Source organism: Salvelinus sp. IW2-2015, linkage group LG4q.2 (assembly GCF_002910315.2).
Source record: "Salvelinus sp. IW2-2015 linkage group LG4q.2, ASM291031v2, whole genome shotgun sequence".
Classification (NCBI taxonomy): Eukaryota; Metazoa; Chordata; class Actinopteri; order Salmoniformes; family Salmonidae; genus Salvelinus; species Salvelinus sp. IW2-2015.
The window spans coordinates 24,030,127-24,045,056 of NC_036843.1; the positions used below are offsets into that span (position 1 = coordinate 24,030,127).

At 38.7% G+C, this 14,930-nt stretch overlaps 1 protein-coding gene across 1 annotated transcript; it reads right to left on the minus strand.

Moving 5' to 3' along the window:
- Window positions 1-6,504: 6,504 nt before the first annotated feature.
- Window positions 6,505-8,906, minus strand: LOC111963487 (homeobox protein goosecoid-like). Its single transcript, XM_023986963.2, has 3 exons — window positions 8,382-8,906; window positions 7,579-7,838; window positions 6,505-7,251 (listed from the first exon to the last, which is right to left on the minus strand). The coding sequence occupies exons 1-3, from the start codon at window positions 8,695-8,697 to the stop codon at window positions 7,102-7,104; spliced, it is 726 nt and encodes a 241-aa protein (XP_023842731.1). The 5' UTR covers window positions 8,698-8,906; the 3' UTR covers window positions 6,505-7,101.
- Between the last annotated feature and the right edge of the window lie 6,024 nt (window positions 8,907-14,930).

A 14,930-nucleotide genomic window follows, 5' to 3' on the forward strand; every position in this document is an offset into this window, starting at 1 on the left:
GAGATAGAGAGATAAGAGAGACAGCGAGAGAGAATGCGGGAGAGAGAGAGAGTGAGAGAAAGAGAGGAAAGAGAGAAAGAGAGAGAGAGAGAGAGAGAGAGGAGAGAGAGAGAGAGAGAGAGAGAGAGAGAGAGAGAGAGAGAGAGAGAGAGAGAGAGAGAGACAGATTCTGGGAACAAAATGAAAACAAACACCAAACCACACGTCATCCCAGTGAAATATGGTAATAATACAGGAGGAAGTTTACATTTTGTAAAAATATACATTATTTCTGAGTTCCTGTCTGCCATGAGGAGGCCATTTTATATGTTTCTGAAGTGCACCACAGAGCTGGCCAACACCCATGTCTATCTTTAGACTGACCAGGGAATCCACCCAAGAGATGTCAGTCCAGTGGCCAAATCCCCCAGCTCTAAGACTCTCCAGACCCCATGTACTAATAACATTATTCAGAGATCTGGGGTCCTCAGGGCTGATACCGTATGGTATGGAGAGTAAATACATCAGCCTTCCACATTACAGGGGAGAGGGCAAAGTTTATGTAAGAGAAGCATGCCCAGAGCAGGGCTGGACCATAGAGCATGGAGCTGTCACTGCAAAACATAGCGACAATTCTGGAATTTTTTTAAAATATAAAGACATTTTCTCTAAACACTTGCAAAGAAGTAAAGCGTATCTACTTTATGAGTTAACTCAATACCTTCTTTTTCTTGGACTCCACCTATGTTTTTCCAAGTGCCGGGAATGATGCATAAAATAGGTCAAAGAATTAGAGGGGAACCGAGTGGAGCAATATCAAGATGCAGTCATAAAGATATAATCATTACAGTGCACATTGCTTAAGGAAATGTGTGTATTATGATTATATAGTTAGGAAATACCCAAAAGGATTAATAACAATTCCACATAATGTAGAACCACGGACCTTAGGAATGTTCATATTTCTATCTAGGTACAAAATGTTATTACAATCATATAAGGGAGTGCATTAATTAGATGATGCTGAAGAAAATCAAATCAAAACTCTCCCCTTACGATCACTCACTGCTATTACAGTTGAGTCATTAGCAGACATTCTTATCCAGAGTGACATACAGGACCAATTAGGGTTAAGGGCCATGCTCAAGGGCAGGCACATCAGCATATTTTTCACCTTAGTCAGGTCGGGTATTTGAACCAGCAGCATTCCGGTAACTGGCCCACCGCTAGTGTATATCTTCTTGCTGTATAAGCTCATAGAAATTATACAAATGTAAAACATTTTAAAAGTCAAGTTACTTTGTAACAAAAACAAAGTGTATGTGTTTCCCCGGCCTCAACAAAACTTGTTTGTATTGCAACGGAATGTTTTTTTTGTTTTTTTTACATTGAAAACTCAATATATGACAGAAACCATGCCATAAAATATATTTCATGCCAAAATATATGACTTGTGTAAGAGTTTGTTGTGTCTCATATTCCAGTTTATTGGCAAGACATAGAGAACAAGTATTGTGAAACACGATACAGGCACAGTAGGCTAATCTCCAAAGTCAATGTGTGTTGCTTTTCAGCAATTTAATTAACCAATTGATTTGTTTGGCTCTGATTGTCCTTGACATCATGTTGACTTATTTTATTGACACGTTTTGTTTCAGAGTTCATCTTCCAGCTCGCAAAAGAACAACCCAAAGTAAACACAACCCCTTGTCTTCAGTACTGAGTGAAAGAGTCGAAAGCAGTGTTTTTGTAAACTGCAGGACTCCTTAAATAGGCCACTACTGTAGTAACTATGCTATCTGTACGGTTGGTTAGCTCTGTGCCTGCTTGCTCAATAAGAGTAACCTTTCCTGATGAGAGGGGAGAACTTGATCCTGTGCTTCAATACAACTATCCTTCCCTGGATGGAGAGAGACACGGCCACATGCGTTTTACAAAGTTAACTTCTACTACAATTACGCCCTACAAGGAAAATATAAAAGCCAAAGGAGGACTATTATCATAATGTCCACTGGCTGTCCACTGGGTAGGGAAAGGGGATACCTATCAGTTGCACAAACATTTAAACAAAAGGAGTCTTCCCCATTTAAAGAACCCCTCTGAATCAGATAGTTGCGGTGGGTTGACTTAATCGACATTCACGTCATCGGCGCCCGGTGAGCAGAACGGTAGATTTTTCCACCTTGCCCGCTCGAGATTCCTACATTTTCAGCGGCAGGTAGCCTAGTGGTTAGGTCGTTGGGCCAGTAACCAAAAAGTTGGTAGATCGAATCCCCCGAGCTGACCAGTTAACCAACTGCTTCTAGGCCGTCGGTGTAATTTGTTCTTAACTGACTTGCCTAGTTAAATAAAGGTTACATACTTTTTAAAAAAAATTAAACAAGCAACCTTTTGGTTACTGTCCCAAAGCCTTAACCACTAGGCTACATAAATGGATATGTGTATAATTTAAAAGAGATCTTAAAACTCACCTTTTTATCTTTACTTTTCCTTAGGGTGCTTTTTTAGTCTTTTAGTTTGTATAGTTATTCTTTCGTTTTTATCCTCTTATGTTTATTGTGTAGTAAACATTTCAGTAATTTTTTTCATTGTATTTTTTTTGTGTGAAGCGCATTGCGTTGCATTCATGTCTGAAATGTGCTATATAAATTAAGCTTGGTTTTATTTGATATGTGAGTAGTTCTGCAGAGGGGCTTGGCTAAGTTTACACAGAGTTCGCACATAATCATTAACCAATCGAAGGGAACAGAAAGGCACTGAATGTTACTTAATTAATTGTACATAAATATGAGGGTTTGTTTGGTGGGTCTGTGATATGTATTCTATGGCCTTGGAAGATAGAAAATATACATCTCAAACTCAAAATGCCAAGTCAAATTAGCATTGCAGTTAAGTATCGAACTGGAAATGTATTTCGGTTAAGTTTATCCAATGTTTTATTGTACGGTAAATATGCAGACACTCCACTTATAAGTTATGTAACACAACATTATAAATACAACACCATTCCATGTTGACATTTTGACACTATTGGATAATAGGGCTGGTGTATACATGGGGGAAATAAGATATATGTTATAAATTGTGTATGACATAAACATATTGATCAGCTGCCATGAAGATCACTATCATCCATTATGGAAAACCAGGCATAAAATGAACACCCACCAAATGCGGGTAGATTTAGGTATTGGTGGGTATGAATGTCTATTTCACCAGCCTTGTCGCTGGGTGTACAATTTGCAGGGCTACAGTGCAAGCATTACATTAGCGAATAAAAACGGTCTAATGTCAAGTATGAGCACATGTGCGAGTTGCGATTTATAGCAGGAAAATGCTGCAATAGCTGTTTTCAAAGTATTTCTGCTGTTATGTTTCATAAATGCTTATTGCACAAAGAAATACGAATCCCATATCCCCAATTCACGCAGTAACGCAGCCTGGCAGGTGAGCTGCGTGCACAGAGTGAAGTGCTGATAGATTCATTTTAGGAGGCGCTGCGCACAGGCATAAAAGTTTGTTTAATTTACTCCAAAGTATGTGACCTCGTGTTTCTTAACTATTTACATTGTTTTGTTCACAAGCTCGGTTGCTTTTCAACTGTAGTTTGAGTCTGCTGCTTCAACTGATAGTAAAGAGACGCCCTAGTCTGATCCCTAATCTCACATAGTGGCCCCGTTACCACAGTAACCTCGCGCCCTTAAAGGGACAGCTGATCATTTAGTCTCATCCGATATATTGGTTAAAAGACTGGTCACCAAAAAATTGTAACAATACAATCCTTTGTGTTCTTTTTTTATTTGTGTACTATGTAATTATGGCGAAAAAATATTTTCGCTTGTAAAATATCTGAGTGGCTTGTAAATTTTTTCATTTACCTACCATAGTGGCTGGTGGGCCAAAAATAACATTTTAGGCCCTGTGGAACACTATTTGAATCAAGTATGGAATCCCTTTGAATTACACTTTAAAGCGGCAATCTGGGATTTGTACATCCATTTACTACACTAACAACATGGTGTGGGCTTAAATTTAATTAATTATTTTATTTTCTAGAAAATAATTCACCGTTGAATTTGATCACCAACCCTTGCACATTAATTTGAAAAGTGGGGAACCGTGTGGGCCTAGAGTGCCTAAGGATTTTTACAAAAATTATATATAACAATAATAATTTCTATTACATTTTTTACAATAGTTTTTATGATCTTCGGATTTCATCTCTTCAGTTTGTATTGAAAGGAGAAGGGTTAATACTGAATAGAAAAAATATCCAATCAGGATTTTTCTTTGGTAGTCTCTGGGTAGAAAAATTTAGCTGGCTCAGCCAGCCATTGGCTAGGCCTTCAGAAACTGTACCGAAGGGCCTAAAACGGTCAACTGTATTAGAGCATAACTTTGAAGTGACAGTGGAATGAACCAATCACATTTTGACTTGCAACGGGTTGGACGTTTAAAAAAAGTGATGGTGTGTAGACTGCTAATAGTGAAATATGTTAGCATCACCCTTTTCTGGATTAGACTAGCGTTCAAACTTAGTTCTATTCATCTGGTGAGTGGCACTGTTCAATTATTTTTTTTGCAGCTTGCTTGTTGTTAGCTATGTCTTTRAAAATAATGACTGTGATCATTGACAATAAACATTGTTGTATTTAAACTTTAGATCAATGGCTTAGTGTGATGAGTGTGATAAAATATGTTTGCAATGTTAAATAATAGCTGGTTTGTTAATTTAATTTTGGAAATGAAATGGTTATTCTTTTGTATTGTTACGATTTCATGGGGCCTACTGGAGTGAATGGGCTGCTTATTCTTTAACATTATTTGATGTTGTGTGACTGCTGTCGCCTGTCTATCAGCGGTGTCTATTGACGAAACCTTCAGTGCCATGGAGTGCACAGGTATCCAGATCACTGCCCTTTCAGCACCAGGAGCCTGTCATCTTGGATGTGACACACTTGTTGTCGCTTTTGGTGATAGTGAAATGGTGGTGTTAGGCTACCATAGGTTGTGTGAACAGCTGTTTTTCTGTTTTGCTAGTCACATTATTTCATGTTGTGTGTCACATGTTGTGTCCATGCCGGTTCTGTCTCTCTGTGTGCGGCAGCCGGATGCGCGGCCAGGCCTGTTTGATTAATTTATAATGTCAGCAAAAAACATGGCTCCTCCTTCACTACGAATGGTCTGACAACAGAAGATATAATGTCGCCGGGCACATTCGGTGATGCTATGTTTTCTGTTATTTTCTTGATTTTTGAGTTTGATGCAACCTATTGTATTTGGAAGATATTTGATCCTTCTGAAGGCCTATGTCCTATGGTTCGCCACTGAATTTGAACTAGTCTACCATATTATATATTGAGCCACTTCTGCCGTGTATTGCAACGGTTCTGTATTGCAACAGATCTCCCTTATTCCGTGTGAGAAAATATGACTTGAGCAACTGACCCATCATTTGTACAATATGTTGTCTGAAACTCTTAGTCATTGGTAGTTTTGGAGATTCATTGTGGATCAAATTGTGTTATTTAATCGCCTTAATAACCTACAGCTGTGAAAACAATTGTGTTGAGTTGCTTGCTGAAATATTAATGATTTGCATAACAACAATAATCAAATCAAATTGGMTTTTTTCACATTCTTCGTAAACAACAGGTATATATATTAACAGTGAAACGCTTACGGGCCCTTCCCAACAATGCAGAGAAAGAAAAAGCGAAATAATAAATACAAAAATAACACGAGGGATAAAATACACAATGAGTAACGATGACTTGGCTATATACACCGGGTACCAGTACGGAGTCGATGTGCAGGCTACAAGGTAGGCTAATTGAGGTAAACATGTACATATATGTAAGGATAAAGTGACTAGGCAACAGGATAGATAATAAACAGTAACTGATCATCCCATTATCATTAGGCTATAAAGCCAATCGTTGATTTGTCCAAAGAGTTTTAAATTAGTGTATAGGCTATTAGGCTAACCAGGAATTCGGCACATAAAAACACGTATCATAATGAATCTTTATGTAACCACGTTTGTTTTGAATGTTTTTAAGTGATTGGCTGAGCTTTGCCAATTCTAAACGAAATAATTGTCCTTTTGATAATCATTTTTGTTTCCTTTTAACTGAAGGTGGCAAAACAATCTCGACAGTAAATTATATATAGACTATTGTCACTGTCTATTTTGCCACATCAGAGGCTTCATGTATGCGCATGAATCGGAAATAATWGAATGTGTATTACCACTCTTGTGTTTGATAGCCTACCTGACGCGTTCAAGAAAACGTTATAAGAAGACTAGAAGCTTCATCTTTATCATTTAGGACCCTTTTCCTGAATTTATCCACATGCGATTCAAGCGCTATTTCCAAGAAAAATAGTGTATTTTGCATTTTTTCAAATGTCTTGCATCTGGAAAACAACCCACTGTCAATCTAGGCRTATTAATTTCCAATTCATAAACATAGATCATATGATTAGAAATAGATGAAAAAATGTGAAAGGAGACAAAGGAAATAGAGAGGATTCAGATATGATTTAATGTATATTCATTGTTCCTGTAATTATCATTCATTGCAACATATTGACAAATCAATTTAGTCAAATCCCCAGACACGTCTGTATGGTTATGAGTTGARAAATATAGCCTTGGCCTTTTATCTTATAAAGGTGACAAAACGCTGTTTCATATTAAGTGTGATTTCTGTTAACTCTATGAAATATAATCTCCCCATTGATGTAGTTTCAGAATATTATTTGCGGTAAATCGTGATGATGAATACACCACTCAAATATGAGATGTCATGTCAGCTCGCGAAGTATTAACACAAGCCAGAAAACTGATCAAGGCTCCTTGCACACCACATCTTCGGGACGTTATGCGTAACAAAAACTTTAAATTAAATATAAATAGCTTACCCCATAGCAATAATAAAAGTAATATTTACTATACAACTGTGCAACATCATGGCAAAATATTTAATTACTTCAGTCCACATCACATTTACACTATGTACAAGAAGTCCCAATCGAGTATGTAGCCTATTTGCGCATCCACCCATACACTATGCAACCAACGGTCTTTTCTATTGTTTTGTGTTAATGTTTTAACTATCAGCTGTCCGAATCCACGTCACTTTTGTTTTCCTCGGTTTTCTCTGTGGGTGTTTTCATCGATTTGTTCCATTTCTGCGAGTTTTCAGACTCTTCCGAGGACGACCTTTTCTGTCTTCTCCATTTCGCTCTTCTGTTTTTGAACCACACCTATGCGAAAATAAAAGATACAATTGTTTATTTTGTATGACATATTTGTTATACCGTGTTGTAGAGTAATTGTAAAGTCATTTGAGCTTAATATAACATATTTTGGCACTATAAAGACGTAAACGTTTGCTATTACTATGTGCGTAACGCATAGATATAATATTTGGCCTTTCAACGGATGTGCATAATTGTTACAATGCGCAACGAACGTTCTTTATTGATACCTTTGTAACGTGATATGGAGAGATCCTTCACATATATTCTGAAAATCAACGCAGTGTATAGGGAGGTAGACAGCCAGCAACACAGGGCCGTGCATGCACTCACCTCGACCTTCTCTTCCCGTAGGTGCACTCTTCGCGCGAGCTGTTCCCGTGTGCCGACGTCAGGGTACTTGGTCTCCTGAAAGAGATTTTCCAGGGCCTCGAGCTGCTCGTCAGTGAAGATAGTCCGGTGTCTCCTCTTGCGTCGGCAGTGGAGCTGGTTCAGGAGCTGGAGCTCCGTCCGCGACAAGGTGCCCACGTTCATATAGGACATCATCTGGTGCGGGACGGGAGAGATGAGCACGGAGCCCGTGCGGTCATAACCTGCATGGATCAATAAACATACTAGATTCATTAGAAACATTTGTTTGTCCTCAATTAATAATTCATTTCGCAACACACCCAATAGCCCTATACAGACATCACCAATGAAAAACAATGAGAGAAAAAAACTACGCAGCACAAATCAAGCTATTTAGACAGCAAAAAACAACAGGTTTACGCATGTATAATATAGACCACGTATCATCCCATGCAAATGTCTACACAAAGTTTAACATAAKATATATTCTAGTTAATGCGTAAAAGTAAAACTTAATTAGAGTAGGCCTATACCATGGATAGACTTCTTAAATAGGGTATATGTGCCAACAAAATGACTGCATGTGTAATGTTGCGCAATGGGCGCATTTACAATTTAAAGCACCAACCAATTTACCTGTATCTATCATCCCCTATAGCCTAACATAATGTTTTAACTTGTACTTGTTATTACAGGCATCGTTACATTGTCCAGCACCCAAGGAACATGCAAAGTTATAAACGTTTACTTTTGGCTACAGATAGAAGTGGGAAAGGGCAACCTACCGGTTGGAATACACGGGCACTGTTGCGAYCCGAGGGCTGGGATAGCGCCGCAGCACGCAGGGCCACTGGGGCCCTGCACATGCATTTGTCCATAATAATAGTTATTATATCCTATTCTAGTCCCGTTCCCCGCCTGGATGGCCGAGGGAGAAGATCCAGTAGTGTGCGGGTAGAGTCCATTATAATCGGCAGCGGTGTAGATGGAATCCGTGAGGTTCGAGAAAACCACCGGGGCATTCCGATGGAGGAGCACTGAYTCCTTGCAAGTGGGTCTCCCGGCCAGGATACTGTCGATGCTAAACATACCAGCGGGCATCACCGATACGTGAAAAGGATGATAAAAAACCTCGTTGCTTTTAAAAATCCTAAATTCGTATCGGTCAGGAAACAGTCAGTGGAAAGTTCCTAAATCTGCGTCATAACATCGAGTTTGTTGACGTTGGCGTGTTTTTCTCTTGTTGGACCAACTCCGGTGGCCGGTGGGTGCATTGAGACTAAAGCTTCACCGACTTGTTTTCGTGGTCCTCTTGAACTCCAGCCCCGTTATATACTCGGCTGACGTCACCGACCAGTTGAGCCTGTGTTGGAGAAGCGGTTGACAAGCGGAGAGCAGAGATAGGCTGGTTTTAGGGTTAGCGCACAATTATGTGAAAGGCACAGATCTGTGTATTGGGAATTCAATTAAATTAATCTGTACTGTTTGCAGACGTTTGAAACAAACCACTCAACCCAGTGCAATGTCAGCCATGAGGGCTTAATTGTACAATGTAGGCTAATCAGTTTAATTTAATTGTCAGCAAAATTATTCGTAAACACATTTCCTGTGAACCTATTACTGAAAAATCAGGTGATGCTTCCTGTAAAATATATCTGTACTAATAAATGTAACTTCTGTCTAGGCTATAGGACTACCTGTTTTCAGTTTGCTGCAGATAGCGACTGGCACGAGCTGCAACAAACACTCAAACTGGACAGTTTTATCTCAATCTCTTCATTCAAAGACTCAATCATGGACACTAACTGACAGTTGTGGTTTCTTTGTGTGATGTATTGTTGTCTCTACCTTCTTGCCCTTTGTGCTGTTGTCTGTGCCCAATAATGTTTGTACCATGTTTTGTGCTGCTACCATGTTGTTGTTATGTTGTGTTGCTACCATGCTGTGTTGTCATGTGTTGCTGCCTTGCTATGTTGTTGTCTTATGTCTCTCTTTATGTAGTGTTGTGTTGTCTCTCTTGTCGTGATGTGTGTTTTGTCCTATATTTATATTTTATTTATTTATTATTTTTAATCCCAGRCCCCGTCCCGGATGGAGGCCTTTTGCCTTTTGGTAGGCCGTCATTGTGAAGAAGAATTTGTTCTTAACTGACTTGCCTAGTTAAATAAAGTTTAAATAAAAATAAATACTCAAAAAATAAATAAACATCCATTTGTGAAACTAATAAATGTAACTTCTMTCTAGGCTATAGGACTACATCAATTTGTGAAACTGTGTGTGTATGTGTCTCTAATAATCTTCATTTTACTTACAGACCATACATGCAAAATGTGTGTCCATAAATAATCCAAATGTTCTATCACCAGATCCCAAAATACACACCACAAATAACCAGGCCCCACTCTCCCCTCTCCTTCCCTTCGCACTCTCCTTCTAGGAATATCAAAATATAGGCCTATAACATTTTATCAAATATATTCCATTGCTTATGAGGATCCGGATCTCTGTCTTTGTTGCCGCATATTAGTTGGGAAACAGTCGGTCTGCCACGATCGTTACATAGCTCACCGCAGGAGATGTTCGAGAGGAGATTATCGCTGTTTACCCCATCAACGGAGCTATCTCGTGGGTAGGAAATCATTCACTGTAAACACCTCCGCTAACTACTCATTCAGTGAACATATTATTATCGCTGTGATAAGATAACGATCATTATCGCTTCTATTCTCCGAGTTAGAGAACTTTAACTATTTACACATCATTACAACACTGTATATATACATAATATGACATTTGATATGTCTGTATTATTTTTGAACTTTTGTAAGGGCAATGTTTACTGTTTATTTCACGTTTGTTTATCTATTTTACTTGATTTGGCAGTGTGAACATACGTTTCCCATGCCAATAAAGCCCTGAAATTGAACTGAATTGAAAACGTATTACAATTACACGGCTAATCAAATGAAATGCGCGGGTGTGAAATGAGGCGAATGCTACTTCAGAGCACATTTTCAATTTAGTGAGAACGAAGTGAGGAGGAGGGAACGTGTTGTAGCCTATTCTAGTCGTGTAGCCTAGACCCTGGGTTACCCACCTCGGTAATTTAACTCAGGCGTTATGGATTTTACAGTCAGGAGCGTGTTGATTGCATTCCAACTATCAGTGATAGACTTAAGACTTAAGTATTGTGACTTAAGTATTGCGCAAACACGATTTACCTAGAATATATAAATATTGATGAACATTGTACACAATTACGCCTATGTAGAAAATGAAACATGATATAAAATCCTTATTTCATCAAGTGTTTATTTAATAGATTTGATGGACTTCATAGAAAAGTTGTAGTAATAAATAAGCATATTGATTCGATTTGTACAATAGGCCTACACAAACAATACAATTGCCTACATTATAAAAACATAAACATGAATAATTTACATTTCTGGTAAAATACGGCCACAGGGAATACATTTCGATTTTCTTAGATCAATTTAATTGATAAACAACTCTGCAATTATACAGTAATGATATTGCACACATTTTGACAATATGTTAATGCACAACTTATGTTTAAGGTTGATTTGAGTTGAAAAAGGTACAGTCTTAAAAAGTGCAAACAAGTATTAATTCATGTGCATAATGCTTTTAGGTATCATATAGCCTAATTCAATAAAACCGTGTTCATATTTAATTCTAAGTTAACAGAATGTTATGATTATGACGTTTTCCAGCCTAAACATTCAATAGGCGATTCCAATACAACAACATATAAATGATTGATCACATAGTTTAGTCTAACCTTGTTCCGTAAAAAAGTATTAACACTGAAAAATTATGAAAAACAAAACATCAAAAAATATATATTTCCCATATAGGGGCAAAATTAAGAATGCAAAACCAATAATTTATAAACAGTCATTATATTGACGTCAACGTTTTTAGAGAAACGGAAGTTAATTTCTCCCTCCTAAATTATAATTATTTTGTCGATAGATCATGGGACTCAGCTTCCGAGAATCATTCCGAGGTAAGAATTGTGTGTTGTCTCTTTATCGTCGAATAAATCACTTGCATGAACAAATAAGATGTAACATCATTGACAAAGATGGTTCCATTGACTGTAGGACGGTTATTTTTTCCGATTGTTAAACGGCTTTACATTTATTAAGTAAATTGTGTATTGTAGCCATTGTATGCTAATGGTTTCAAATGTAACGTATTTTCAGTGAAATAAATAGCAAAAAAAGATAATGTGGTCTTGAATTTTTCTCCAATGTGTTTAAATTAATTGCTTGTATTGCTTAACTTCATGTATAATTTTGACAGAAATTGGCCTGTAGCCTTTTGATATGTAAACATTCATCCTTTTTATGCGTTATTTAATGGCACTTGCACMTATAGGCTCTGCTCTGCAGTCACAATGTAATTCAAAGCAAGAAAAAAAAAAGTGATATGCCATTATTATTTTCTCTCTTTTTTACATTTCAACTTCCAAGGGGRAGTGAAAAGAGGGAGTAAAAATGATTGCTAAAACGAAACGGCCATTTAAAATTAAAAGCCTCGAAAGACGTATGAAGGCACCACTTACTTACTGAATAGATAGCGTCAATCACGGCGGTAAATGGTGCCCGGAGACATACACGCACAATGAGAGTCGCTCTTGCCGGCATCTTTATYTATCATGGGCCTGATCTCTAAAACCTGTTTAAAAACAGCAAATCAAAAAGGGACTTTGTAATACAACCACATTCAAGCTAGGATAAATAAAAGACAGAGACAAGCGAGGCTCTCAGCATTTGAGTATGAATCATGTATTAAGAGCCTTTTAACAGCACATGTCAGTGTCACTATAGTGGCTGGATGACATGCCACTGCATAGGGACAGCCATCTTTAAAAAAAGAGAGATACGTGAAAAAAGAGAGACACTGTTTCAAAAATGTCTTCTACATATTACACCCAACCGCTACTGTGAGAGCAATCCTGAAATACAGTGGAAAATAAAATTCACATACGCATCAAGTGATTGAGAGGCACCTGAGTGGGCCTACCAATACCCCTTGACAATCCAAACCCTGTAGCTCTGAATTAAGATTTAAACAGGCAGAGCACATAGCACTGCGGCACGGATGCATCAACATTGGTTTTGATAATCAGATGATCCTTGTGTGTGTGTGTGTGTGTGTGTGTGTTGTGTGTGTGTGTGTGTGTGTGTAGTGTGTGGTGTGTGTGTGGTGTGTGTGTGTGTGTGTGTGTTGTGGTGTGTGTGTGTGTGGTGTGGTGTGTGTGTGTGTGTGTGTGTGTGGTGGTGCGTCAAATCCCGATTTTATTCGTCATGAACCAGTATTTACAGCAGGTAAAAGGTGCAGCGAATGCTTGGGACTCAGGCTTCGTAGATCTTCGAGGTAGAATTAATCGTCAATAAAGCTAACTTGCATCTATCCGTAGATAAAATGCAACACAGTTGACAAAAGGATGCTTCTATTGACTGTAGATGGTTCTTTTTCTGATGTTCAACGCAGCTTAAACACTTTAATAAGTAAATTAATGTATTCATGGCGATTTTAGCAATATACATTTTTGTTTGGCCAAGAAATGTGGGATGTATGCCAGCAAAGCTACACAACACAACACTAAACAATACATTAATTGCACTATAACGGTGACAAACGGTGCCCACAAAACTGTTACGGCCTACATAAAAGCTGTCCCCAACAGCAGTCCCAACATCTTACCACTCTACACCTGGCTATCAGCGGAGCCTTGTCTGGCAGCGAACAGTTAATTCATTCTCATTTACTGCCTTTTAAAAAACATAGCTGATATGCCTGACTTACTAAACAAATCTTGTGTCTACTGACAATTGAGATGTACAAAACTATGGTATAAGGGGGCGACAAGTGGATAAGAGGTAATCAGTAATTTCGATTAGACATTAAGACCGAGCTAGGACTGACGTAGTCAGAATAACTATTTGATCAGCACTTTTGAAATGTACAGCCACAGAATACAGAACAAGGGCCGTTTTTACAGTCTTCTCCTGAACACCAAGTCAGAATCGTAGATAAATAAAGGGGCATATAAACAAGACAATGAAAGCTCTTACAATATTCAATGATTACATTTCTGATTACGTTTGCCTCGGGTGCCAAGCTAGTCTTGTGTTTATTTCCTGTGTATTTCAACAGGGGTACAGGCAGACGGAGAGACGTGTGTGTGTGTTGTGGTGATGTGTGGGTGTGTTGTGTGTGTGTGTGTGTGTGTTGTGTGTGTGTGTGTGTGTGTGTGTGTGTGTGGTGTGTGTGTGTGTGTGTGTGTGGGGGTGTGTGTGTGTGTGGTGTGTGTGTGGGTGTGTGTGTGTGGTGTGGTGTGTGTGTGTGTGTGTGTGTGGTATATATATATGCCAGCAGGCACAGCATGATCCAGCCTGGCCAAAGGATTAACCTTAGCAGAGCTCTCTCTAAATCACATCTATCATTTCATGCATACAGCCGAGGAGAAATCCATATTTATTGTACGTGTCAGAGCTGTCATGTGCAGGGTGCCTGCTTTACAGTTATACAGTGTGCCTATTGTTGGATCACAGAGGGCTGTGTTCAACGTCACCGCTGATGAAACCATATTAAACCCATGTGTATGTGAAAGCCCAGGAACAGTTTAAGGACACCCCGAAAGCATCTGGGTATTGAACAAACCCCCCCCCCCCAAAAAAAAATATCTAATAAATTCTGCCACAAAGAAGCATTGCAGGTCTTCTGTAAAATGACTGGTGCTGAGAAATTATTGACACAATTTCAGTTAAATTTACAGGCCTACAMATTGATACAGATAATCATAACCGCAGGAAATAGGGGTGCAGCAGCACCCCCTGATAAATCTAAATTAAAAGCACCCCCAACTCATAGCACTCCCTACCCAAAACATCTTCCTGCGGCCATGCATATCATTCTAAATGAAATAGCCTATATGCTTCTTAAGGAGCACGTAACAATGAATCAGAGACCAAATACAGTATATAGTCATCGATAAGACCCTGGTAGTAATTTTTTGAAGCACCTTTGGCAGCGATTACAGCCTTGAGTCTTCTTGGGTATGACGCTACAAACTTGGCACACCTGTATTTGGGGAATTTCTCACATTCTTCTCTGCAGATCCTCTCAAGCTCTGTCAGGTTGGATGGGGAGCGTTGCTGCACAGCTATTTTCAGATCTCTCAAGAGATGTTAGATCGGGTTCAAGTCTGGGCTATGGCTGGGCCACTCAAGGACATTCAGAGACTTGTCCTGAAGCCAATCCTGTGCTGTCTTGGCTGTGTGCTTAGGGTTGTTGTC